This window comes from Natator depressus, chromosome 7, assembly GCF_965152275.1.
Source record: "Natator depressus isolate rNatDep1 chromosome 7, rNatDep2.hap1, whole genome shotgun sequence".
Classification (NCBI taxonomy): Eukaryota; Metazoa; Chordata; order Testudines; family Cheloniidae; genus Natator; species Natator depressus.
In genome coordinates, this window is record NC_134240.1 from 124,370,974 (window position 1) to 124,397,708 (window position 26,735).

The window sequence follows — 26,735 nt, forward strand, 5'->3', positions numbered from 1 at the left end:
ATGGTTCTACTTGTCTGATTCAGGTAGTTTTGCTGTGGCTGGTGGAAGCTGGTGGCCTGTATAGTTCATCTCAGGGCATATCTTTTTGAGTGGAAAGTGCTTGTATAATTTCTTAGGCAGATGTAAGGAGGTGGATGGAGCCCTGATATCTAGTCTCAAGCAGCTGTTAAGTATCCCCAGCATAACTTAATCGTCTCTTATTTCAGGGAGATTGGCACTTCCTTTGATGAAGCGACTGAGTCTGTCTACATCAAAGCTGAATAGCTTGGCCATAGGACTTCGTCAGATCGCAGCATCCTCACAGGAGAGTGTAGGCCGTGTCATTCGCAGAACACGAATCGCAAAAGACTTAGAGCTGGAACAGGTGACTGTGCCTATTGGGGTCCTGCTGGTGATCTTCGAATCCCGCCCTGACTGCCTCCCACAGGTACATGATGAGGGGAAATAAAACTTTTTTGTTTGAGATGTCGTTTGGTAACATAGGAGTGGAAGTGACCTCTTGGGTCATCGAGTGCAGTCCCATGCTGTCGCAGGCAACAAAAGGAAAAATATTCTGATTGGTGGGGTGGTGAGTGAACCAGCATTCAATTCTTAATTTCCAAAGCACTGTCTTGCGAGGGGTTCCCTTAAACTGGATTTTATTGGTATACTACCCTCTACATCAGATCTCTCCTCAGGACCTACTTCTGCATTGTTCAGAAGAAATCAGCCAGTTTGTGATGGGTTAATAGGCAGATGGGAGAGTCGTTTTCACTTCTTAATAAATTGCAAATGTATTCAAGAATTGTACCTAATTGAATGTACATTCCTCCTCCTCATGTCACGTGTTTTCTCAGGTTGCAAGCCCTTCTATGTAGGGACCTCTTGTTCATATAAAAAGCTAATATCGTTCTGGGGCTTATTAACATGAGTGTTGTGTGTGAGGCACAGGAGGCAATAGTTCCACTCTGCTTGGCACTGATGAGGCCCCAAGAGGAGTATTATCCATTTTTGGTTGCCACGCGTTAAGGAAGATTTGGGCAAATTGGAGACAGGTCCAAAGGAGAGCAACAAAAATTACAGAAGTTTTAAAAAACCTGACTCTGAGGAAAGGTTAAAAAATCTGGGCATGTTTAGTCTTAAGTAGACTGAGAGGCGACCTGATAAGTCTTTGGATGTGTTGAGGGCTGTTTTAAAGAGGACGGGGATCAATTGTTCTCCATGTCCACTGATAGGACAAGAAGTGATTTTCTTAATATGTAGCAAGAGTGATTTAAATTAGACATTAGGGAAAAGCTTTCTAACTATAAGGGATAGTTAAGTACTGGAATAGGTTACCAAGGGAGGATGTGGAATCCTCATCGGTGGAGTTTAACAACTTGTTGGACGAACAACCTGTCAGGGATGGGTAGGTTTACTTGGGTCTGCATCAAGCATAGGGGGATGGCATGCATGGTCTCACAAGGTCCCCTCTAGCCCTATGTTTCTATGATTCTGTGATCGGTACAGAAGTTTGTATTTAGTGCAAATTTTGTGCTATTTCCCCTCCCCCCCCCATACAGAACTTCCAGTGATATAGATGGAAGCCCCATATGTAGACAGTGTAGTTGTATGTTTATATATTTCTTGGAGTTTTTGTATGTGCTTTTTTGTTATAATAGTTGTATCTCAGCATCTGAAGAACTAAAACAAATACATAGCTCTTCACAACTTACGTTTTGTTGTAATAGCTACAAATAGCATTCCAGCAGCTTCAAGTGCGCATCTCAGTGTGATGACACCACATTGGCCATGTCTATACGTACAGTGCAGTAGCGGTGCAGCTGTACTTATACAGCTGTGCCACTGCAGTGTGTGGTGAAGACACTCTATGCCGGCCCGAGAGAGCTCTCCTGTCAACATACAAACACCACCCCTGCAAGCAGCAGAAGCAGCTCTCCCGCCAACATAGCGCTGTGCACATGAGTGGTTATACCCAGCATAACTTTTATGTTGCTCAGGAGGGTGGTTTATTCATACCCCTGAGTGACATAACTTATGCCAGCAGAAGCTGTAGTGTAGACATAACCTTACTCTGTGTCTGTTCTGCCTCAGAAAGGGGCACATTCCCGGGCATTACACTGGGAACTTACATAGACATAACTGCATCTCTCGGGGGTGTGAAAAATCCACGTGCCTGAGAGACGTAGCTGTGCTGACCTAACCCCCGGTGTACACAGCACTAGGTCAATGGAAGAATTCTTCTGTGGTGCTAGCTGCCACCTCTCAAGGAGGTGGGTGACCTGTGCCGATGGGAGAACCCCTCCTGTCAGTGTAGGTGATGTCTAAACGTAAGTGCTACAGCGGTGCAGCTGTGCTGCAGTAGCATTTTTACTGTTGACGTACCCTACATGTGCAAAGCCTCTTACTAACCACTTGTATAGCACTGGGAAGCTGCCTAAGCTTCATCTTTAGAGGATGCCATCTGCTAGCACCAATATGCTAAAGAATTCTGCACTTAGGTCCTGGTTTGGCTCTGTCGAATCAGCAGCTCATAATCAGGATCCATGCCAGGGGCCAACTCAGTGTGTAGGATTTGACTGATATGCAGTGTTTCATTAGCTTCAACACTGAGGGTTGTGTTAATCCACTGTGTAGGTGCCCTTCAGCTCATGGCTATTATCGGTAAGTCTGGCTGTGAGGTGGCAGATGTCCATTTCTGTACTGAATGCCACAGTGACCTCTGTATAGAGCCCTTGTGGCAGTCCCATAGAATGCTCAAAAGATTATCTCTTTGCATCATTCCTCCTATAAACCAGTGGTCCCCAAACTTTTCAGAGTCACGCCCCCTCTTATCCCTGTCAGTGCCCCTCCCTCCGGGGCCAGGAGTGGGGCTGCGGCTCCAGGGATGTGGGGGGCAGGGCAGAAAGACATGAACAGGAGTAAGGGGGCCGAGGCTAGGAGCAGGTGTGGGAACAGCAGCCAGGGCCAGGAGTAGAGCTGGGTGGAGCTCACTCCCTGCCCCCCTGTAGAGTCTGGCCCGGGTCCCAGCCATGCACTCCCTCCTAAATGTTCCTCTGCATTCCCTGTAGGGGGGGCGTGCTCTGCAGTTTGGGGACCTCTTCTCTAAACTGAGGGAGAAACAATGGACATTGAAGCTCCTGGTATTTCTTGGTGCTGATGTTTTAAGCTGCACCTAGAGCTTCCTCAGTGTCAATGACTTTGGTGCTCTGTTTCTAGTGCTTTGGCTCTGTCATGAATATAGCGGGAAGGGTGGCAACCTTTATGTATGCCAGCCCATTCAGTAGCATAAAATCCCTCCTTGGCAGCTGTACTGGATTGCCTTACCTGTAAAGGGTTAAGCAGTTCAAATAACCTAGTTGGCACCTGACCAGAAGGACCAATGAAGAAAGAAGATACATTCAAATCTCAGGGGGAAGGATTTGTTTTGTTGTTCTGTGGGTTGTTCACTCTCCGGACAGAGGGAGAAGCCAAGGGCAAGTCATGCCTGACCAACCGGATTGCCTTCTATGATGAGATAACTGGCTCTGTGGATATGGGGAAAGTGGTGGACGTGATCTATATTTTCTGTAACCATCATCATATCTGACGTGTGTCTGGACGGAGACCTGAGGCTGAGCACTTTAAGGGAACTGCGTTGTTTGGACATCTGAGTGCCCAGGGATGTGATACAGAGGCTGTTTTGGGCTGGTTTGGTAAATCAAGCCCTTGGTGAATCCATGTTGACTGTTCCTGATCACCTTCCTCTCCTCCAAATGCTTCAAAATGGATTCCTTGAGCACCTGCTGCATCATTTTGCCAGGGACTGAAGTGAGGCTGTAGTTCCCTGGCTTCTCTTTCTTCCCTTTTTAAAAAGATGGGCACTATATTTGCCTTTTCCAATCATCCGGGACCTCCCCTAATTGCCACGAATTTTCAAAAATAATGGCCAATGGCTCTGCAATCACATCAGCCAATTCCCTCAGCACCCTCGGATGCATTAGATCTGGACCCATGGATTTGTGCATGTCCAGCTTTTCTAAATAGTCCTTAACCTGTTCTTTCACCACTGAGGGCTGCTCACCTCCTCCCCATACTGTGTTGCCCAGTGCAGCAGTCTGTGACCTGACCTTGTCTGTGAAGACCGAGGCAAAAAAAGCATTGAGTACTTCAGCTTTTTCCACATCACGTGTCACTAAGTTGCCTTCCCCATTCAGTCAGGGGCCCACACTTTCCCTGACCACGTTCTTGGTGTTAACATATCTGTAGAAACCCTTCTTGTTACCCTTCACATCCCTTGCTAGCTGCAACTCCAGTTGTGCCTTGGCCTTCCTGATTACACCCCTGCATGCTCTAGCAATATTTTTATACTTCTCCCTAGTCATATGTCCAAATTTCCACTTCTTGTAAGATTCCTTTTTGAGTTTAAGCTCACCGAAGATTTCACTGTTAAGACAAGCTGGTTGTTTGTCATATTTGCTATTCTTTCTGCACATCAGAGTGGTTTGTTCCTGTGCCCTCAATAAGGCTTCTTTAAAATACAGTCAGCTCTTCTGGACTCCTTTCCCCCTCATAGTAGCCTCCCTGGAGATCCAGCCCATCAGCTCCCTAAGGGAGTCTAAGTGGCATTTCTTGTTATGATCTGGTATAAAAGTTTTTGGGGTTCCCCCTTATAACTTTGTTTGCTTATTACATTAGAAATGCAAATTTGGCCTACCCTGGGGAATGTTATGGGCAGTGATGTAATATTGAATTGCTATGGAAGTGAAATCTGACCAAGGTGGGAAATGGATTTTCCTTCAGTTTTTTCTATAATAGTTACTTAACTCAACCCCCCTACAAATATTTGGGATAAAAAAAGACTGTTAAAGAGTCAGTGCCCCCACAGAGCTCTGTTTACTTCTTTTGAGGGGTTCTTCAGGTCCTCCAGCAAACCCAGGGAAGATCAGATTAGATGTTCCTGATATTTCTAAGCTTAAAGTATAAGTAGAAAAAATTATTTTAAGACCCAGCCAGGCTGTTTTTTAACATGCTAGAGTGAAAGGTGTGCACACACTTGCTAATAACTTTGGGGTTACTAATTTAAATACAATAACTCCTCACTTAACGTTGTCCCGGTTAACGTTGTTTCATTGTTACATTGCTGATCAGTTAGAGGACATGTTTGTTTAAAGTTGCGCAGTGCTCCCTTATAACGTTGCTTGGCAGCCGCCTGCTTTGTTCACTGGTTGCAGAAAGAGCAGCCCGTTGGAGCGAGCTGGTGGGGGCTTGGAACCAGGGTGGGCCGGCAGCCCCCCGTCAGCTCCCCTAAGTTCCCTGTGCGGCAGCCGCCCAGCAGGCTACCAATTGCCGGGCAGTTCGGGTGTCCCTCCCCCCACTGCCGTGTGCTGCTCTTGCCCTCTGCCTTGGAGCTGCTCCCCGGAGCCTCCTGCTTGCTGTGTGTGTCGGGGGGGGAAGAGGGGTGCTAATGTCAGGGTGTCATCCTCCCCCCACTCCTGTACCCCACCTCCACAGAGGACAGAGGGAGCTCGCTGGCAGCAGCTGCTGTCTCAACTTGCTGATCTACTTTAAAAGCCAGTGTACTTAGAGTGCGGTCAGCATGCTTAAAGGGGCAGTGCGTGTGTTTGTGTGTCTGTCTCTCTCTCTCTCCCCGCCCCCCCACCCCACACACAAACACACACGGGGTGTGTGAGTGTGTCTCTGTCTCTCTCTGCCATGCTGTCTCTCCTCCCTCCATTCCTGCTGCCTTGGAGAGTTTGAGGCTACATTAACAACAATGTGTTAATCCTCGAGGGCTCAGCCGAGTGCTAGTTCATCTTTTAGCAGTAAGGCATTCCCTGGGAAATATCCCACCCTCTGACTCCACCACCTCAACCAAGCTTCACAATCATCATTGCTGTGTATAGTATTAAATTGTTTGTTTAAAACTTATAGTGCATGCATATATGTGTGTGTGTGTGTGTGTGTGTATCTATCTAGTGTGTGTATAGATAGTGTCTTTTATCCGGTGAAAAACATTTCCCTGGAACCTAACCTCCCCCGCCTTACATTAAATCTCATGGGGAAATTGGATTCGCTTAACATTGTTTCACTTAAAGTAGCATTTTTCAGGAACATAAATACAACGTTAAGTGAGGAGTTACTGTACTCCATTTGGGAACTAGAGATGTTTCTAATAATAATTGATATGTGAGCAATTATTAATTTAAACTTTAAATTCCTGGTGGGGGAATATATGCCTCTACCTCTAAACTCAGTTATGTCATAGATTTGAAGGCTAAAGTGTCCAATACGATTATTTTATCCGACCTCCTGGGTAACACAGACCATTTTATCCAGTAATTCCTGCATCAAATCCATACTTTACAGTTGAGCTACAGCGTATCTCTTAGAAAGAGATCCAATCTTCATTTAAAATCCACGATGACCCTAGTTGGTTGTTCCATTTGCTGATTACTCTTGGTGTTAAAGAGTTGTACTTGACTTATAGCCTGAAATTCTCCTTCCAGACAGTGGATCATGTTGTGCCTTTGGCTGCTATATTTGAGTCCTCTACCATCAGAAATCTACCATGGAATTACTAAGAGACCAAGGTCAAATCCTCTCTTAAGCTTTTCTTGGATAAGCTGAATAGGTTGTTTCCTAAATCTTTCACTGCAAGACAGGCTTTCTAGATCTCTAATCATTGGTGTAGCTCTCTTCTGATCTCTTTCCAGTTTTTCCATACCTTTTTTTAAAGTGTAGAGTCCAGAACTGGACACAGTATCCTAGTAATTTACCTTATGCTGTCCATTTATGTAAGGGAAAGGAGCTGCTCCAAGGAGACACAGCTGACAGGTTCAACACCTTTCACAAACACAAAATGGGGTCATCAGGCTGATGAATGGCCATAGAATCATAGAACTGTAGGATTGGAAGGACCTCGAGAGATGTTCTAGTCCAGTACCATGCACTCAAGGCAGGACTAAGTATTATCTAGATCATCCCTGACAAGTGTTAGGGTCTAACCTGCTCTTAAAAATCTCCAATGATGGAGATTCCATAACCTCCCTAGGCAATTTGTTCCAGTGCTTAACTACCCTCACAGGAAGCTGGTTTTTTTGTTTTTTTCTAATATCCAATCTAAACGCCTTTGCTGAAATTTAAGCCCATTCTTTCTTGTCCTATCCTCACAGGTTAAAGAGAACAATTTTTCTCCCTCCTCCTTGTAACAATCTTCTATATACTTTAAAACTGTTGTTGTTGTCGTTGTCCCTCATCAGTCTTCTTTTCTCCAGACTGAACAAACCCAATTTTTTCAGTCTTCCCACATAGGTCATGTTTTCTAGACCTTTAATCATTTTTGTTGCTCTTCTCTGGACTCTTTCCAATTCATCCACATCTTTCCCAAAATGTCGCGCCCAGAACTGGACACAATATTCCAACTGAGGCCTAATGAGCATGGAGTAGAGCGGAAGAATTATTTCTCGTGTCTTGCTTACATCACTCCTACTTATACATCCCAGAATGATGTTTGCTTTTTTTGGAACAATGGTACACTGTTGACTCCTGTTTAGCATGTGATCCACTATGACCCCGCTGATCCATTTCCACAGGACTCCTTTCTAGGCAGTCATTTCCCATTTTGTGAGTGTGCAACTGATTGTTCCTTCCTAAGTGGAGTACTTTGCATTAGTCCTTATTGAATTTCATCCTATTTACTTCAGACCTTTTCTTCAGTTTGTCCAGATCATTTTGAATTTTAATCCTATCCTACAAAGCACTTGCAATCCCTCCCAGCTTGGTGTCATCCACAAATTTAATAAGCGAACTCTTAATGCACAATACCAGAAGAAGAGCTCTTTGTAACTCAAAAGCTTTTCTCTTTGACCAACAGAAGTTGGTCCAACAAAAGCGATTACCTCACCCACATTATCTCTCTGATACTAACTGATGGTCTTTGTTTGTATATCTGCTGTTAAACACAAGACCCAGGGAGATCTAGGCTTAAAGATCAAAGTACCGGTAGAGCTGGTCTGGGAGGAAGAGAGCAGAATGTCTCGCCAGCAAAAGTCATTATAAATGTTAAAATGTTCTCACCTAACCATCACTGGGGAGCAGATTAAGATATAGTATTTTTAGTGTCTTTTTTTTTTTTTTTTTTTAAGAGAAAGATCAGGCAGGAGACAAAAAGCAGGATGCCGGGTTTTCAGAAGAGATCAGAACATCAGTTTCCTCTGTACTGTGCAAGGAAACACATTTTTTTTTTCCTTTCCTGTAACATAAATAATGTTAACGTGTTTCACGCATGCCATGTTTTCTGTTCCAGTTTTAGTTTTCAGTGTATAGTAGTTTGCTGTGTTCAGGCAGATAACCATAACACTTTACATGTTACACAATGAGGGCAAAGTTAATGTTACTGTGAGAACCATAACTTTCATTTCTGCACTTCTGAATGTTTGAAATTATGACCCTACTATTACTTGAATATGACTTTTTGTGTACAAATTAGTAAAATGCCGTATAATTATATTTCAGAATGTGCTAGGCACTGCACTATGCAGACAGTCTTTCACATTCCCTACCTCAAAGAAAAGGAGTACTTGTGGCACCTTAGAGACTAAGCTATTTATTTATTTATAAATTTATTTATAAATTGGTTAGTCTCTAAGGTGCCACAAGTACTCCTTTTCTTTTTGCAAATACAGACTAACACGGCTGTTACTCTGAAACCTACCTCAAAGAAGTCTACAGTCTAAAAACAAAATGGAGATGCAGGGTGAGAGGGAAGGAATACAACGTTTAAAAGATCAGCAATGACTTGATTACAGTGTATAAGTACCTACACTGAGAGAAAATACTGGATACTAAAGGCCCCTTTAAATTAGTGGAGAAAGGCACAATAAGAAACAATGATTGAAAGTTAAAACTAGAAAATTCAAATTAGAAATAAGGCACAGCTATGTATTGGTGAGCGTGACTAGCTGTTGGAACAAACTACCAAGGGAAGTGGTGGATTCTCCATATCGTGGTGTCCTCAAATGGACACTGAATGCCTTTCTGGAAGATATGCTGTAGTTCAACAAGTTACTGGGCTGAATACAGGGGTAACTGGGTGAAATTCTGTGGCCTGTGTTCTATGAAAGGTCAGATTAGAGGCTCTAATGCTACCTTCTGGCCTTTAATCTCTGAAAAATAAAATCAAAGTGGTGATGGTGGGGCAAGGCACGTATAGTTGTACTCTTTTTTTTTCATAGGGTAATTTGTATCTAGTAGGTCTATGATAACTTGTTTATTTTAGGCAACACACTGCAGAAGATGTTCCCCACTTGGGGGAGTTGTTCATTGGCCCCACTGGCCAGAATGAGTGGCACAAAGTGACCATAGTGGATTTGAGAATCTTGTTTTAAGAACCTAATCCAGTGCAGTAGTATTGACACATGAACCTATACCATTAGTTGCCACCTAGTCAGTCTCATTCATGATGGTCAGTCTCTGTTTGTACTCTTTGAGGTATCAAAGAACATTTTAATTCCTGTCTGAAGTAGGCACTTTCTCAGGTAGCAATTGACGAAATTAATTCTTTTCTAGGGGAGCATGAGTTAACTCTAATCCTTCACAATAATGCACTTTGGTCTTGAACACTTTTGAAAAGTTCAACACTTAACATCCCATGGAAGGTTATGGAAAGTAGTCAATTCATTTAACAAACTTACACTTACGTTTATTTTCCTGAGGAAGATGACCCACACAATTATCCAGTTCATTCCATACCTCTTTCCAAAGGTCTCATGTCACTTGACATATCCACCAGCCCTTGGTCCCTTGCCAACAGTATTTTGAAAATTATGGACTTATTTCTGCAATATTTTACATTTTCAACTGAGGAACTTTGTGTGCTTGGTGCCTAACAGTTCCCCAGTGAGAGAAGATAGTGAATCTTATGTCTGTATTAATAGATGTATTCTGTGGTGCTAATCTCTTCTCTCCTTTTGTGACAGGTGTCTGCCTTGGCGATTGCGAGTGGAAATGGCTTATTACTTAAAGGAGGGAAAGAGGCAGCACATAGCAATCAAATCCTTCACCATCTAACACAAGAAGCACTTTCCATCCATGGGGTCAAGGATGCAGTGCAGCTGGTGAGTGCCTCGAAATGAATCTAGGATTTGTCGCACTACACATACAGTACTTTCATGAATGTAGGATATGTGTGCAGTACACATACAGTACTTTCTGGATGATACCATGCTCAAAGTCCTTCAAAGTCTATAATAGTGTCTTGGCTTGGTTACTCCAGGTAAACACCAGAGAGGAAGTAGAAGATCTTTGCCGTTTGGATAAACTGATAGACCTGATCATTCCACGTGGCTCTTCTCAGCTGGTTAGGGATATCCAGAAAGCTGCTAAAGGAATCCCGGTTATGGGGCACAGTGAAGGGATCTGCCATGTATACGTGGATACAGAGGCCAGTGTAGAGAAGGTCACCAGAATAGGTAAGATGGGAGATGCCTTTTAATTCTGATGAGTTGGACTGAGTTTGATATGGAATGCATGATATGGTCAACAAAGCTGTATCTGCTCATGTGCTTTTCAACACCTTTCTAATGTGAAGTGGTATGTAACCAATTGTCCATTCTTCAATCCCAGTCAGAGATTCAAAGTGTGAATATCCTGCTGCCTGTAATGCTCTGGAAACGCTATTAATTCACCGAGACTTGCTGCGAACACCCTTGTTTGACCAGATCATCGATATGTTGAGAGTGGAACAGGTTAGTCAAGCACAGCTCACTTAGTAAAGAGAATCACTTTTGGTTAGTAATCTGGCTTGGCAGACAAAGGGACTGGCTGAAATGTGCAGCTCGTCTCTGCAGTGGCTTATAATCAAATGATGGTATTGCAAATGTCATCCCATCTTGAGATATGAGCATCGGGGCACCCAAGGTGCTGCACAGAGGTGATCCTGGAAGTAGTTCCTTCAGAACTCATGCTGCTGCTGAGCCTTAGGTGGTCCTTTGTGAATAACATGAATCCTGTTCCTTCCCTTGGGCTACATATGTTCTCTTCTGTGCACCTCCTGGAATTAGGAGCAAGTGACCCTATTGGTCCTGACCTTCTCCATATGCTGCTACTAGCCCACCAGGCCTGCACCCATTCTTTTGGTGTCTGTTCCTCTTCTTTGTCTGATCCTTACCCATTTCTCCTGTTTTCTCTTACCACTCTCCTATTCCTTCTTCTTGCACCTGCTCCCCATTCGTTTAACCCCCACCCCCATATGCCAATATGTCTTTGCACCTGCCCATCCTGCTCCCCTAGTGTCTCAGGAGAAGCAACAGAGCAAAGCTAATAAATTATTTCCTGAATTTCAAACTGGTATTGCAGTTCCAGCAGGCGTTACTAGAAGAGTCTGTGGACAGGGGCATTTTTAAAATGCTGTGGGTTGCAGAGAAATGTAGGATTGTACACCCAAGTTAGACCTTGCGTGTTTGTGAACATTACATGGTATGACATGTTATGCTAATAGAATGTGCAGGCTGTGATTTATTAACGCAAGAAATAAACGGTTGAAGAGAAGGTGAGCCATGTGTCCTGATAACAAATTCCAAAGTACGTATTAAGAAAACAATAAACAGAAAGCTGGTCTAAACCTTAACTATGCCAGTCCTGGTGGTCCACAATAATGTGTCCAGGGTAGTTTCAGTGACCAATATTGTCAATTCTTCATATACTTAATAGAATTTTTTTTAAGACAAGAAGGGACAATTCTGATTTAGGGCATGTCAACACTACAAACTTTTGTTGACTCAAGTTATAACATCATATAACTGCCACAGTTAATACATCACTTGTCCTTGGGCATATTTGGCTCCTTGTGTCAGTGGTGCACATACTCACCAGGACCGCTTGTATTGATGCTGTCATAAATATAAAGGGAAGGGTAAACCCCTTTAAAATCCCTCCTGGCCAGAGGAAAAATCCTCTCACCTGTAAAGGGTTAAGAAGCTAAAGGTAACCTCGCTGGCACCTGACCAAAATGACCAATGAGGAGACAAGATACTTTCAAAAGCTGGGAGGAGGGAGAAAAACAAAGGGTCTGTGTCTGTCTGTATGCTGCTTTTGCTGGGGACAGAACAGGAATGGAGTCTTAGAACTTTTAGTAAGTAATCTAGCTAGGTATGTGTTAGATTATGATTTCTTTAAATGGCTGAGAAAAGAGCTGTGCTGAATAGAATGACTATCCCTGTCTGTGTGTCTTTTTTGTAACTTAAGGTTTTGCGTAGAGGGATTCTCTATGATTTGAATCTAATTACCCTATAAGGTATCTACCATCCTGATTTTACAGAGGTGATTCCTTTACTTTTATTAAAAGTCTTCTTGTAAGAAAACTGAATGCTTTTTCATTGTTCTAAGATCCAAGGGTTTGGGTCTGTGGTCACCTATGCAAATTGGTGAGGATTTTTACCAAACCTTCCCCAGGAAGTGGGGTGCAAGGGTTGGGAGGATTTTGAGGAGAAAGACGTGTCCAAACTACGTTTCCCAGTAAACCCAGTTAAAGTTTGGTGGTGGCAGTGGAAATTCCAAGGGCAAAGGGTAAAATTAATTTGTACCTTGAGGAAGTTTTAACCTAAGCTGGTAAAAGTAAGCTTAGGAGGTTTTCATGCAGGTCCCCACATCTGTACCCTAGAGTTCAGAGTGGGGAAGGAACCTTGACAGATGCAGAGTATGGTGCACCATAGGTAGGTATCCCACTACAACTTGCCATCCTTCAGCATGCTGTCTCTTCGGAAGTTTTGGCAATGCATGAGGGGCTGAAACAAGTTGTGCAGGTGTGAGTCAACTTCCCAGTTTACAACTGTCTCCATCCCATACTGTTATCTGTATCCCATAATTTTTGCACCTTTTTTTTTCAAAATTTCACAAACCCTCACAGTCCTTCTTGCTGACTGCCATCTCTGACAGAAGCATAGAGCCTGCACAGCTCTGCACTATTATCATGAATGTTGCAAGCACAGGGTGCACAATGCTGTAGTGTTTGCAGATCTGCAAGAAGAACTGAATGAAAAGAAAACATGATTCTTTGGAGGTTAGATTGCAGTGGGACATGGCGAGAACCAATTCAAGCTTGTTGGTGGCATTTACAGAGCAGCTGCAATTGGTGGAGGACCACTTTTGGACCTGAGAAACAAGAACTGACTGGTGGGATAGCATTTTAATGCTCGTTTGGGATGACGAGCAGTGGCTGCAGAACTTTCGGATGTGCGAGGCTACCTTCCTGGATCTGTATGTGAAGCTAGCCCCAGACCTCCAGCTCAGGGACACCAAAATAAGAGTGCACTGACGTGACAGAAGTGCAGGCTGGCAGCCCCTTCCCGCAGCTCCCATTGGCCGGGAACAGTGAATCATGGCCACTGGGAACTGCAGGCAGCCATGCCTTCAGATGGTCAATGTAAACAAACTGTCTCGCGGCCCACCAGTGGATTACCCTGACGGGCCACCAGTTGCCCACCACTGCTGTAGTGTGCTCTACCTGGCCCTACTCTTTTGTGGCCTGGTAAGAATTGTGTGGTGATTGGTGTACATGTAGGGATGTAACATTGTCAATGCACCTATTAATTGTGTTTGTGAATGATCCTGTGAGTTGTGTGACACGGTGCAGTAACAGGTGTGACAAAGCGGGTTTTTTCCCCTTGTCATGATATACATGAGCCTTAATGTTTTGCATGAATACTCAGTTTCCCTGTGTATTACACCAATGCCTACGTGGTGGGGATAAGGGGGTGACTTTTGCTGAGACCCTCGGGGGTCCAGCTGCATGCACGTAGGCAGTGGCCGATCCCCCTTTGTAACCTGAGAACCAGGAGAGAGATGCGACCAGGTGCACTTTGCCCAGGAAGCAAGACAAAGACCAGAGGAGGGGCAACGAGTGTATCGGAGGTCAGGCCACTGGAAGCGGGGCAGTCTCCTCTTTTGAGACTCAATGGGGAGGGTCAGGACCCCAAGGCTCTGGGGTTCCCTCCCCCCAAGATGGACTTTATTGAATGGTCCTGCTTTCTGTGCTAACAAGCTCTGTTCTACGCTATGTTCCTGTCAACTAATAAACCCTTCTGTTTTACAATGCTGGCTGAGAGTCACTGCTGACTGCAAAGTTGGGGTGCAGGGCCTCTCTGGCTTCCCCAGGGGTCCCATCCAGGTGGACCCATTGCAGGAAGTGCACGGTGAGAACAGGGGTATTGAATGCTCAGAGATCAGACCCAGGAAAGCCATAGCCAAAAAGGCTTCATGCCCTGGCGACAGTGCAGCTTGGAGGGGAGGCACACTACACCAGCCATGCATCTGAAGAAGTGAGGCTTTTACCCACGAAAGCTGATGCTCAAATAAATCTGTTCATCTTTAAGGTGCCACCGGACTCCTTGTTGTTTTAGTAATACATCAACAGCCCCCCATTAGCTCCCCCACCCCCAGCACCTACCGCTCACCCCATCAGCCCTCCCTCTCCCTCCCCGCACTTCCCGGTCAGTTGTTTTGTAGTGTGCAGGAGGCTCTGGGGTGGAGTGAGGGCATGGCAGGCTCAGGGGAGGGGGCGGGAAGGGGTGGAGTGGGTGCAGGGCCTGTGGCAGAGCCAAGTTGGTGCCTGTAGCTCCAGCACCGGAGTCAGTGCCAATGCAAGGAGCCACATATTAACTTCAGAAGAGCCACATGTGGCTCCGGAGCCACAGGTTGGCCACCCCTGCTTTAGAGGGCAATGAAAAGCAGATAGCAACCTCTCTTGGTTGTACCACTGACTCTTGTAGCACAAGTAAATTAATGAAAAGACAAAAGATGTGTCCTGCTACTTTGAGGCTGCCATCCCTGTAATTAAAAATGTATCTACATACTTACCTGAAAAAAGAACAGGAGTACTTGTGGCACCTTAGAGACTAACAAATTTATTAGAACATAAGCTTTCGTGGGCTACAGTCTCTACGCAAAAGAATAAATGGACACAAATCTGACATCAGGAATCATAACATTCAAAAACCAGTAGGAGAACACTTCAACCTCTCTGGCCACTCAGTAAAAGATTTAAGGTTGGCAATTTTGCAACAGAAAAGCTTCAAAAACAGACTCCAGTGAGAAACTGCTGAGCTTGAATTAATATGCAAACTAGATACCATTAACTTGGCTTTGAATAGAGACTGGGAGTGGCTGGGTCATTACACATATTGAATCTATTTCCCTATGTTAAGTATCCTCACACCTTCTTGTCAACTATCTAAATGGGCCATCTTATTATCAGTACAAAAGTTTTTTTCTCCTGCTGATAATAGCTTATCTTAATTAGCCTCTTACAGTTTGTATGGCAACTTCCACCTTCTGTGTGTGTGTGTGTGTGTGTGTGTGTATAGATATAATCTTCTTACTATATGTTCCATTCTATGCATCTGATGAAGTACGCTGTAGCCCACGAAAGCTTTTGCTCTAATAAATTTGTTAGTCTCTAAGGTGCCACAAGTACTCCTGTTCTTTTTGCAGATACAGACTAACATGGCTGCTACTCTGAAACCTGTCATACTTACCTGAGTTTCCTTCCCCTTCACTGGGCTTGCCCATGCTCGACTGGCTGAACTGTGATAGTCAAAAACATGTCCGGGCTCACTGCACAGCTGCTTCCTTCAGTTGCTTGTCTTCCATACGCCTCTTTCTTTTTCAAGTCCTCCTCCTTCATGCTGCTTACTGCATTGGCCCATGACTGGGGCTCCTCAGAGGTATCCACAGTGGTGTGGGTGTTGGAGTCTCCCCTGAGTATAGCATGCAGCTCTTTGTAAAAGCAGCAGGTCTGCAGTTTGGCACCAGATTGATTGTTGGGCCTCCCTGAGCTTCTGGTGTGCCTGGCACAGTTCTTTGGCTTTCACACAGCACTGCTGCTGGGCCCTGTCATGCCCCTTGTCCTGCATTCCTGAGCAATCTGCTTGTAGAGGGGGTGAGAGAACCTGGATTTCTGCAGGAAATGGCCCACCTTGATTATCATACACCTTGTGAAGAGAGTGGTCACTTTGGATGGGCTATTACCAGCAAGACAGTGAGTTTGTCTGTGGGGGGGCGGAGGGTGAGAGAACCTGGATTTGTGCTGGAAATGGCCCATCTTGATGATCACTTTAGATAAGCTATTACCAGCAGGAGAGTGGGGTGGGAGGAGGTATTGTTTCATGGTGTCTGTGTATATAATAATGTCTTCTTCAATTTCCACACTATGCATCCGATGAAGTGAGCTGTAGCTCACGAAAGCTCATGCTCAAATAAATTGGTTAGTCTCTAAGGTGCCACAAGTACTCCTTTTCTTTTTGCGAATACAGACTAACACGGCTGTTACTCTGAAACGTTTCTACAGCAGGTTTAAAGGTTTGCCTGCGCAGCCTCTTCTCCCCACAAGCCCAGGAGATCCAGTATCTCCTGTCTGCTCCAAGCGGGAGCGTGTAGCCGGCATAGTCAGCTGAGCAGCTCCACTCAACAATGTAGAGCTGCTACTTGTGCTCACCAAGCTGGGCAATGAGGACAAGGAATTTCAAAAATGTGCAGGGATTTAAAGGGGAGTCTCAACGACCCTTGAGCAGTGCAGTTCACAATGGTGACCACAGCAGTTGGTGTAGGGCATTGTGGGACAGCTGCTGGAGGACAGATAGGGTTAACATAAGTAATGCAGTGTCTACATTCGCACTGCATTGACATAAGTATGTCAACCGAAGCTCTGCGATGCTCAAGGAGGTGGTGTGACTGTGTCAGTGTAACGGGGCGCTTACATCGGTGGGAGACAAATTAAAGCGTAGACTCAGTTGCACAACTAGGTCGACATAAGCTGCCTGGCATCTACATAACTTTTTAATGTAGACCAAGTCATAGAACTTCAACCGATAATTAACGTATTAAGCCTGATAAATTGTGGTTGAACTAGACCATTCCCCTCAATTTTAAAGAATTTAAGTAATGAAGACTAGTAACCTGTTCAAATTTTTTATTAGACTTGTTAATGTTATTTCCAATTTGCATTTGTCTAGCTTCATCTTCCAGACTTTGGATTGTGTTATGCCTCCATCTGGTAGACTAGTCCTCCAGTATCTTTCCTCTGTGTAGCTAGTTAGAAGCTGTGCTTAAACTAATAGATCTTAAGAGAGAATGGACTGTTAGTTCATCTAGTCTGACCTCCTTTATGACATAGGCTAGAGAATGTCATTCACTTATTCCTGTGTTGAACCCAGTAACTTATGTTTGACTAAAGCATATATTCCAGAAAGACATTTGGTCCTGATTGAAATCTCCTTTTAATCTTCATTTTGGCAAACTAAATAGGTTGAGTGCCTTAAGTCTCTTGTTGTTCAGTGTCTTTTTCTAGACTTTGGGTCATTCTTGTAGCTCTTCACTGAACTCTCCAATTTTTCAACGTCCCTTTTTGAAATATGGACACCAGAACTGGATACAGTACTCCAGTGGTGATTTCACCAGTGCTGTATTAGATGTAATGCTGCCTCTCTATTCCTGTTTGATATTTCTCTATTTATACATCAAAGGATTGTGTTAGCCCTTTTTAGCTACAGCATCATACTGAGAGCTGATGTTCGGTTGGCTAGCCACCATGACTCAAAGTCTTTATCCTGTTACTAGTTCCCTGGGCCATCAAGTTCCCTGAAATTGCTCCTACGGGTAATGACATAAACCTCCATTCAGGAGTCCAGATAAGCTAAGAACTTTATGCTGCAGTTGGCTTACTGCTTCTAGTAAGAATCTGATTCAGAAGTGGCCATTAAGTGCTTGGAAGACACTTAAAAAAAGATAAATACTATCAGATCCTCTGTTCTTGCAGGTGAAGATTCATGCTGGACCCAAGTTTGCTTCGTATTTGACTTTCAGCCCTTCAGAAGTAAAATCTCTCCGCACAGAATATGGGGATCTGGAGTGTTGCATTGAGGTGGTGGACAGTGTCCAGGAAGCAATTGATCATATCCACAAGTACGGAAGTTCACACACAGATGTTATCATCACAGAGAATGGTTAGTGACCTGAATGGCTCTAGTCAATCAACAGTCTAACTTTCAGACACCCGGTGTGTGAAATGCACTTTTACCTGTCCTGCAGTAGTAGCTCTCCCTACAAGGGGTGGGGAACTTTGTCGTTCATTTCCTCCTCCTCCTAGTCCCTCATTCTCCTGTTTGCAGATCTTTGTGTTTGATGTCTGTGCTGTGGAGAGATGTGTGAGCATTGTTCTGGTCATGGCTGCTCAGTTAAGAGTCTCACATTGCATTACATCTGTTCAGGTTTTCATAATGCACCCATTACTTGGTATGAGTGCCTTGTTCCGTCTGTGTCTGTTCAGATTTTTCTCTTTCCCTCAGAGAAAACCGCAGAATTCTTTCTCCAGCATGTGGATAGTGCCTGTGTGTTCTGGAACGCCAGCACCCGATTCTCCGATGGATATCGGTTTGGACTTGGTAAGGGATTAAATGGAATTATTTTGTGCTGCTTGCAGCTGGGGATCTGAATTTGGGATTTTAACTCTTTTCCCTAAGTATTGATAAAGCATGCCTGCCTGAATCCTGGAGGATGGGATTGTCCCTTCTCTATCACAGTGTTGCCTGCCTGCCAATGAAAAGAGTTTTACAGAAGGTACTGTAGTAAAAGTAGAAACTTAGACCTTTCACCCAATAGGACTAGGAGACAGTCTGTATGGTGGATGGAATTAACTGGGGCAGGATCAAAAAATATACTATGCCATTTGACATTCCGATTAACTGAAGAACAAAAATGTAATGTTGCTAAATTTCAGTAGCATTTAGATCCCCCAACCAAAATTGATGCTTCATTGGCGCTGAGTACATACGCATAGCACCACACGCCCTGGCTTAACCAGGACATCTTCAATGATTAAAAATCAAAAAAGAGTCCTACAGAAAGTGGAAAATAGGTCAAATTACAAAAGATGAATATAAACAAATAACACAAGTATGTAAGGTCAAAATTAGAAAGGCCAAGGCACAAAACAAGATCAAACTAGCCAGCGACGTAAAGGGTAACAAGAAAACATTCTGCAAATACATTAGAAGCAAGAGGAAGACCAAGAACAAGATAGGCCCGTTACTCAATGGGGCCGGGGGGGGGGGGGGGGTAAATAATGACAGAAAATGTGGAAATGGCAGAGATGCTTAATGATTTTGTTTCGGTTTTCACCAAGAAGGTTGGTGGTGATTGGACGTCTAACATAGTGAATACAAGTGAGAATGAGGTAGGATCAGAAGAGGCTAAAATAAGGAAAGAACAAGTTAAAAATTACTTAGACAAATTAGATGTCTTCATGTCACCAGGGCCTGATGAAATGCATCCTAGAATACTCAAGGAGCTGACTGAGGAGATATCTGAGACATTAGCAATTTTATCTTTGAAAAGTCATGGAAGACAGGAGAGTTTCCAGAAGACTGGAAAAGGGCAAATATAGTGCCAGTCTATAAGAAGGGAAATAAGGACAACCCAGGGAATTAGACCAGTCAGCTTAACTTCTGTATCTGGAAAGATAATGGAGCAAATCATTAAGCAACCAATTTGCAAACATTTAGAAGATAATAAGGTGATAAGTAACAGTCAGCATGGATTTGTCAAAAACAGATAGTGTCAAACCAACCTCATAACTTTCTTTGACAGAGTAACAAGCCTTGTGGATGGGGGGAAGCAGTAGTTGTGGTATATCTTGACTTTAGTATAGCTTTTGATACTGTCTCGCATGACCTTCTCATAAACAAACTAGGGAAATGCAACCTAGATGGAGCTACTATAAGGTGGGTGCAAAACGGTTGGGAAACCATTCCCAGAGAGTAGTTATCAATGGTTCGCAGTCATGCTGGAAGAGCATAACAAGTGGGAACCCACAGAGATCAGTTCTGGGTCTGGTTCTATTCAATATCTTCATCAGTGATTTACATAATGGCATACAGAGTACACTTACAAAGTTTGCAGACAATACCAAGCTAGGAGGGGTTGCAAGTGCTTTGGAGGATAGGATTAAAATTCAAAATGATCTGGAGAAATGGTCTGAAGTAAATAGGATGAAATTCAATAAGGACAAATGCAAAGTACTCCGTTTAGGAAGGAACAATCAGTTGCACACACACAAAATGGGAAATGACTGCCTAGGAAGGAATACTGCGAAAAGGGATCTTGGGGTCACGGTGGACCACAAGCTAAATATGAGTCAACAATGTGATGTTGTTGCCAAAAAAAAAAAAAAAAAGCGAACATCCTTCTGAGATGTATTAGCAGGAGTGTTGTAAGCAAGACACAAGAATTCTTCCGCTCTACTCTGCACTGATTAGGCCTCAACTGGAGTATTGTGTCCAGTTCTGGGTGCCACATTTCAGGAAGGATGTGGACAAATTGGAGAGAGGCCGGAGAAGAGCAACAAAAATGATTAAAGGTCTAGAAAACATGACCTATGAGGGAAGAGTGAAAAAATTGGGTTTGTTTAGTCTGGAAAAGAGAAGACTGAGGAGGGACATAACAGTTTTCAAGTATGTAAGAGGTTGTTACAAGGAGGAGGAAGAAAAAATGTTTTACTTAATCTCCTGAGGATAGGACAAGAAGCAATTGGCTTAACTTGCAGCAAGGGAGGTTTAGGTTGAATATTAGGAAAAACTTCCGAACTGTCAGGGTAGTTAAGCACTGGAATAAATTGCCTAGGGAGGTTGTGAAATCTCCATTTGTGACGTTCCCCTGGTGTTATCTGGACCAGTGATCTGCTTGGTCACTCCAATCCTTGACTCTGGGAGCCAGCCTTACCCTGCTCTGCTGTGAGAACCCCCACTCCTGGGCTGTTCACGCACAGCCTCTGGCATGTAAGCTGCTTGGATTGTGCAACCGAATGACACTAGCCAATATCTCTGGTCCCAGACACAACTCTAGGAACCTCCATCTTGCAGTGCCCAGTTATGCCCGCTGGACGCTGCAAGCTGAAATGAGTTTGTCAATTTAACAAAGAAATTGATACGCACCAGGCTTGTTATCCCAAGGGGAGTCTCTGACATGCTTCAAACCAAAGGCACTGCTTCAGGCAGAATAAACAAACAAATTTATTAATTACAAAAGATAGATTTAGTGATTATAAGTCAAAGCACAAGAAGTCGGATTTGGTTAAATGAAATAAAAGCAAAACATTCTAAGCTGCTCTTAGCGCTTTTTCAGTGCCTTTACAGACTTAGATGCTTCTCACCACAGGCTAGCTGGTTGTCCTTCAGCCAGGCTCTCCCCTTTGATCAATGCTTCAGTCACTTGGTGGTGATATTTATAGATGAAGGTGGAAGAGAGAGGAAGAGCATGGCAAATGTCTCTACCTTTTATCATGTTCTTTCTTCCCTCTTGGCTTTGCCCCCTCCCTCACCCCCTTTCAGGGTCAGGTGAGCATTACCTCATTGTAGTTCCCAACTGACCAAGGGAAGGGGAGTGACTCACTCAACAGTCCAACAGATCCTTTGTTGCTGTGTAGGCCAGTGTCCTTTGTTCCTGTGAAGCTGGGCTGGGTTTGTCCCATACATGCCCTGATGAGGTGTGACTTGCCCCTCTGTTCCTGGAGAGTTTTGCCTGGGCTTGTTTTAAACCATGAGGACGCATTTTCAGCCTCATAACTATTATACATGAAATTACAACCTATAACATCAATGTTCAGTGCATCATGAGCCTTCCGAAGACACCAGACATGACAAACTTTGCATTGGATACCACACAATCATATAAGGATGAACATGGGGATGCAGGGTGTTCCCCCGAGATACACCATCATTGGAGACTTTTAAGAGCAGGTTAGGCAAACACCTGTCAGGAGTGGTCTAGATAATACTTAGTTCTGCTAGGAGTGCAGGGGACTGGACTAGATGACCTCTTGAGGTCCCTTCCAGTTCTATGATTCAAGAGAGATCATGTCCTAAAATCACAATGGTTTTTTATTCCATTTTGCATTCTCCTTAGTTACAGTTCCAAAATGGTTTCACTGGCCACTTTCTCAAGAATTGCTAGGGTCAGTCGATTTAAAATCGGAATGATTTTTCATGATTTGTGTCAAACTCCATTTATATGGAAATTGGAATTCAATTAAAATGCACAAAAACAGCATTTTAAAATTGGTTTATTTAATAAAGCAACCTTAAATGTGCTGAATCAGAAGAAAAAAATGATCAAAACGTTTTATATTTAAAACTAACTCATTTATTAAAGCAAGTATTATCTGTAGTTAGTGATTAGAACTGATTGTTTCTAATCACCAAGTCATTGAAAATTTTAGAAATAGTCAATCTCATGTTCTCAGAACTCATTCTTTATTCATAGATTGGAAGAAGAAAACAAGGTTTCCTGATTTTTCAACACCTACTTAGTTTTTCAACTTTGAAATAAGTAGCCATGACACTGTAAAATAACTGAAATATAGAAAATATTCTTTCTGCATCTACAGAAGAGGCTGCTGCTGTCAAAAGCTGCTTTAGCACCACAACAAACTCTGGCACTAGGTACTTAGCCAGTGACTTCCACTAGTTCAGTGGTTTGGCTTCCTTTAAAACTTCTGCAGCAAGCATGTGCTGCTTGAGTATTATCTTCATTTAACTTAAAATCATTTTACTAGATTATAGTACATTATGGCTTGCCACAGGTGGCCATAATTTTAAATTTAATGTTAAATACTTTAAAAAAAATAAACCTATTTAAATGAAATTGTTATTTTTTAAAAACTGTTTTTATCTATCCTGTTGGTAGAACTAGAAATTAATGAATGTGTCTTACCATCCCAACTCTCACACATACTTCAGCAGGCAGTGCTACTAGCTACTAAAATGTCATAGAACCATAGAATATCAGGGTTGGAAGGGACCTCAGGAGGTCATCTAGTCCAACCCCCTGCTCAAAGCAGGACCGATCCCCAATTAAATCATCCCAGCCAGGGCTTTGTCAAGCCTGACCTTAAAAACTTCTAAGGAAGGAGATTCCACCCCCTCCCTAGGTAACGCATTCCAGTGTTTCACCACCCTCCTAGTGAAAAAGTTTTTCCTAATATCCAACCTAAATCTCCCCCACTGCAACTTGAGACCATTACTCCTTGTCCTGTCGTCCGCTACCACTGAGAATAGTCTAGATCCATCCTCTTTGGAGCCACCTTTCAGGTAGTTGAAAGCAGCTATCAAATCTCCCCTCATTCTTTTCTTCTGTAGACTAAACAATCCCAGTTCCTTCAGCCTCTCCTCGTAAGTCATGTGTTCCAGTCCCCTAATCATTTTTGTTGCCGTCTGCTGGACTCTCTCCAATTTTTCCACATCCTTCTTGTAATGTGGGGCCCAAAACTGGACACAGTACTCCAGATGAGGCCTCACCAATGTCGAATAGAGGGGAACGATCACGTCCCTCGATCTGCTGGCAGTGCCCCTACTTATACATCCCAAAATGCCATTGGCCTTCTTGGCTACAAGGGCACACTGTTGACTCATATCCGGCTTCTCATCCACTGTAACCCCTAGGTCCTTTTCTGCAGAACTGCTGCCTAGCCTTCGGTCCCTAGTCTGTAGCGGTGCATGGGATTCTTCTGTCCTAAGTGCAGGACTCTGCACTTGTCCTTGTTGAACCTCATCAGATTTCTTTTGGCCCAATCCTCTAATTTGTCTAGGTCCCTCTGTATCCTATCCCTACCGTCCAGCGTATCTACCACTCCTCCCAGTTTACTGTCGTCTGCAAACTTGCTGAGGGTGCAATCCACACCATCCTCCAGATCATTAATGAAGATATTGAACAAAACCGGCCCCAGGACCGACCCTTGGGGCACTCCGCTTGATACCGGCTGCCAACTAGACATGGAGCCATTGATCACTACCCGTTGAGCCCGACAATCTAGCCAATTTTCTACCCACCTTATAGTGCATGTCAGAACTGAAGTTAGGGGGAAAGAAAAGGCAGTGCTGTAGAGGAACTGATGACTGCTCTTGTGCTTAAAGAAGCAGCAGCACCAGGCTTCTGGGACTTGCATAGAGAGAATGGAGGAAGCACACTTGTTTGGAGCACAACTGCAGCAGATTGCCTCTGTAGCTGCTCTGACTCTGTCAACTGAAACACTGCCTGGCCACAGCTGCTGCTTCATGGTATAAACATCATTACTTCATATCCTGTCAGACCCTACCCTAGAGTGTGAAGGGAAGAGACACTAAAGCACAAACAGTCTCAATTTTAGCAAGTTAGGATTTTTCTTCTTTAAATTAAGGTGCCAGATTGGGATCTATTTATGGACTCAACATTTTTTGAAAAATGAAATGTGACGAGCAGTAGGAATAATATTAAAGAAACGATGCTTTTGTGATGAATAATAAAAAAATACATGTGTCTGCAGTGTAATACTACTTTAATTTCTAAACTATAAATCGAACAATACTGCTCTGGACCCTGCGAAAATGGAATGGGAAAGACAAGCCAATGGCTTTTCTCTTTCCCTCTTAGAAGAAATTAAATTATAGAACTAAAGGCAGAAAATGCTCCCAGCAAAGAGCTAACTGTGCACAAAACTCCCTTTTATCATCTTGTATCTAAACCTCCCTCTTGGTTGCAGGTGCAGAGGTTGGAATCAGTACTTCTCGTATCCATGCCCGTGGGCCGGTGGGAATTGAAGGGCTATTAACTACAAAGTGGTTGCTGAAAGGGGAGAATCATGTTGTTTCTGACTTCTCTGAGCATGGGAGTATGAAGTTTCTTCATGAGACCCTTCCTGTCCCTCAGAGAAACACCAACTGAGAGCATCTGAGGAGAGCACATGAGTGTGAAATGTTTACTGAGGATGTTCAGGCTTCAGAGCTCTCTCTGGGGAGGAGATTGTACTTTACCTTCGGACACATTGTCTCTACATTTTGGCTCCTCCGGGTTTTTCTTGGTCACTGCAGTAAAATTAAGACAAAGTGATCGTATCTGTGCCTGAGAGTTCTTGCTCCTGCTTACGGTTTCCTTGTGCAGCAACAAATGCAGCTGTTGCAGATAGGGTACCCTGATACCACAGCCCTGCACTCTCAAAACCATAGAAAGGTCTCAAAGCCTCTCCTCTGCCTTTTTTCCTTTCCTTGCTCTGTGTGATACAGTATGTGTGTGCTTGGTTTTAGGGGTGGAGCCATTTGTTTTTCTTAATGCCTTCCTGTTGGTTTAAAACATCTTTTTTCCTTTTCTGTAACTCTTCAATTCAGAGAGAAGATATGGCATTTCTGAACTTGTCTTTTTAAGACTTAGGATCTTGGCAGCTTTTGAAAATTCAAAAGTGCTGTGACAATTATTTTTTTCTGTATTTAAATGTTAAATGATGCAACTGAATTAATATTCCAAATGTATAAAAATGTTTTGACCATGAGATAGTTTTTAATCTTTGATTTCTTTTAATTGCTGACTAATACAGATTTCATAGTTGTATATTATGTGGATTTCATTACCCTTTTATTAATATTTGTAACAAATATTTTTGCTCTTAGATTTTATATGAAACTTAATCACCTCCAAAAGAGAATGGAAACTATTTTAATTTCCTTGTTTTTCAAAATAAAGTTAACGCAAAATGGTTTTGGATCTTAATGTGTGGATTGCTTGATATAAAATTGTAATTCTCTTGAGTGAGTTCCCCTAATTAAGGATGCCAAATATATGGGGGCTCTTGGTCCCATGATTAAACTTTTCACCCATGCATTTTTTTAATATTTTCAGTTTTCACAAAAAAAACACCAGTAATATTTAATACAGCGTAATTCTGCTGTGAATGGTTAAAGGCTCGTGTACTTCAGTTCCAAACTGCAGCTGCATCTGGGTTTTTTAAATTTAGACTTCATCATTTTAGGAACCTCATCTGTTCTCATCTGTGACAAAGTGGGAATTTTATGTAATATTTTTATTAATCCTATGTGTGCCTCAGTTTCCCCTATATGCTGCATTGTTACCTAATGGGTGAAAAGGAACTGTTTCCTCTTGGGGAAGGCTAAGACACAGGTGTGAATGGGTTAGGGGTTAGGTTAGGGTGAGGGTTTAGGGTTGGGGTTAGGGTGAGGGTTTAGGGTTAGGGTAGGGATTAGGGTCAGGGGTTAAGGGTCATAGAATCATAGAATATCAGGGTTGGAAGGGACCTCAGGAGGTCATCTTGTCCAACCCCATGCTCAAAGCAGGACCGATCCCCAATTAAATCATCCCAGCCAGGGCTTTTGTCAAGCCTGACCTTAAAAACTTCAAAGGAAGGAGATTCCACCTCCTCCCTAGGTAACACATTCCAGTGTTTCACCACCCTCCTAGTGAAAAAGTTTTTCCTAATATCCAACCTAAATCTCCCCCACTGCAACTTGAGACCATTACTTCTTGTTCTGTCATCTGCTACCACTGAGAACAGTCTAGAGCCATCCTCTTTGGAACCCCCTTTCAGGTAGTTGAAAGCAGCTATCAAATCCCCCCTCATTCTTCTCTTCCGTAGACTAAACATCCCCAGTTCCCTCAGCCTCTCCTCATAAGTCATGTGTTCCAGTCCCCTAATCATTTTTGTTGCCCTCCGCTGGACTCTTTCCAATTTTTCCACATCCTTCTTGCAATATGGGGCCCAAAACTGGACACAGTACTCCAGATGAGGCCTCACCAGTGTCAAATAGAGGGGAACGATCACATCCCTCGATCTGCTGGCAATGCCCCTACTTATACATCCCAAAATGCCATTGGCCTTCTTGGCAACAAGGGCACACTTCTGACTCATATCCAGCTTCTCATCCACTGTAACCCCTAGGTCCTTTTCTGCAGAACTGCTGCCTAGC

General features: G+C 43.4%; 1 protein-coding gene across 8 annotated transcripts in view; it reads left to right on the forward strand.

Annotated features, from left to right (window-relative positions):
• The window catches only part of ALDH18A1 (aldehyde dehydrogenase 18 family member A1), a 120,635-nt gene extending 95,164 nt beyond the window's left edge, over positions 1-25,471 (forward strand). For 7 of the 8 annotated variants that reach the window (XM_074959577.1, XM_074959576.1, XM_074959585.1 and 4 more), the window contains exons 12-18: positions 207-427; positions 9,939-10,076; positions 10,235-10,430; positions 10,585-10,706; positions 17,771-17,957; positions 18,300-18,395; positions 24,524-25,471. In XM_074959577.1, coding sequence (XP_074815678.1) covers positions 207-427; positions 9,939-10,076; positions 10,235-10,430; positions 10,585-10,706; positions 17,771-17,957; positions 18,300-18,395; positions 24,524-24,705 — 1,142 coding nt within the window. In that variant the 3' untranslated portion in view covers positions 24,706-25,471. Of the gene's footprint in view, positions 1-206; positions 428-9,938; positions 10,077-10,234; positions 10,431-10,584; positions 10,707-17,770; positions 17,958-18,299; positions 18,396-23,918; positions 24,161-24,523 lie in introns of those variants that run through there. The other variant, XM_074959586.1, reaches the window with a different exon arrangement.
• Positions 25,472-26,735: the final 1,264 nt, after the last annotated feature.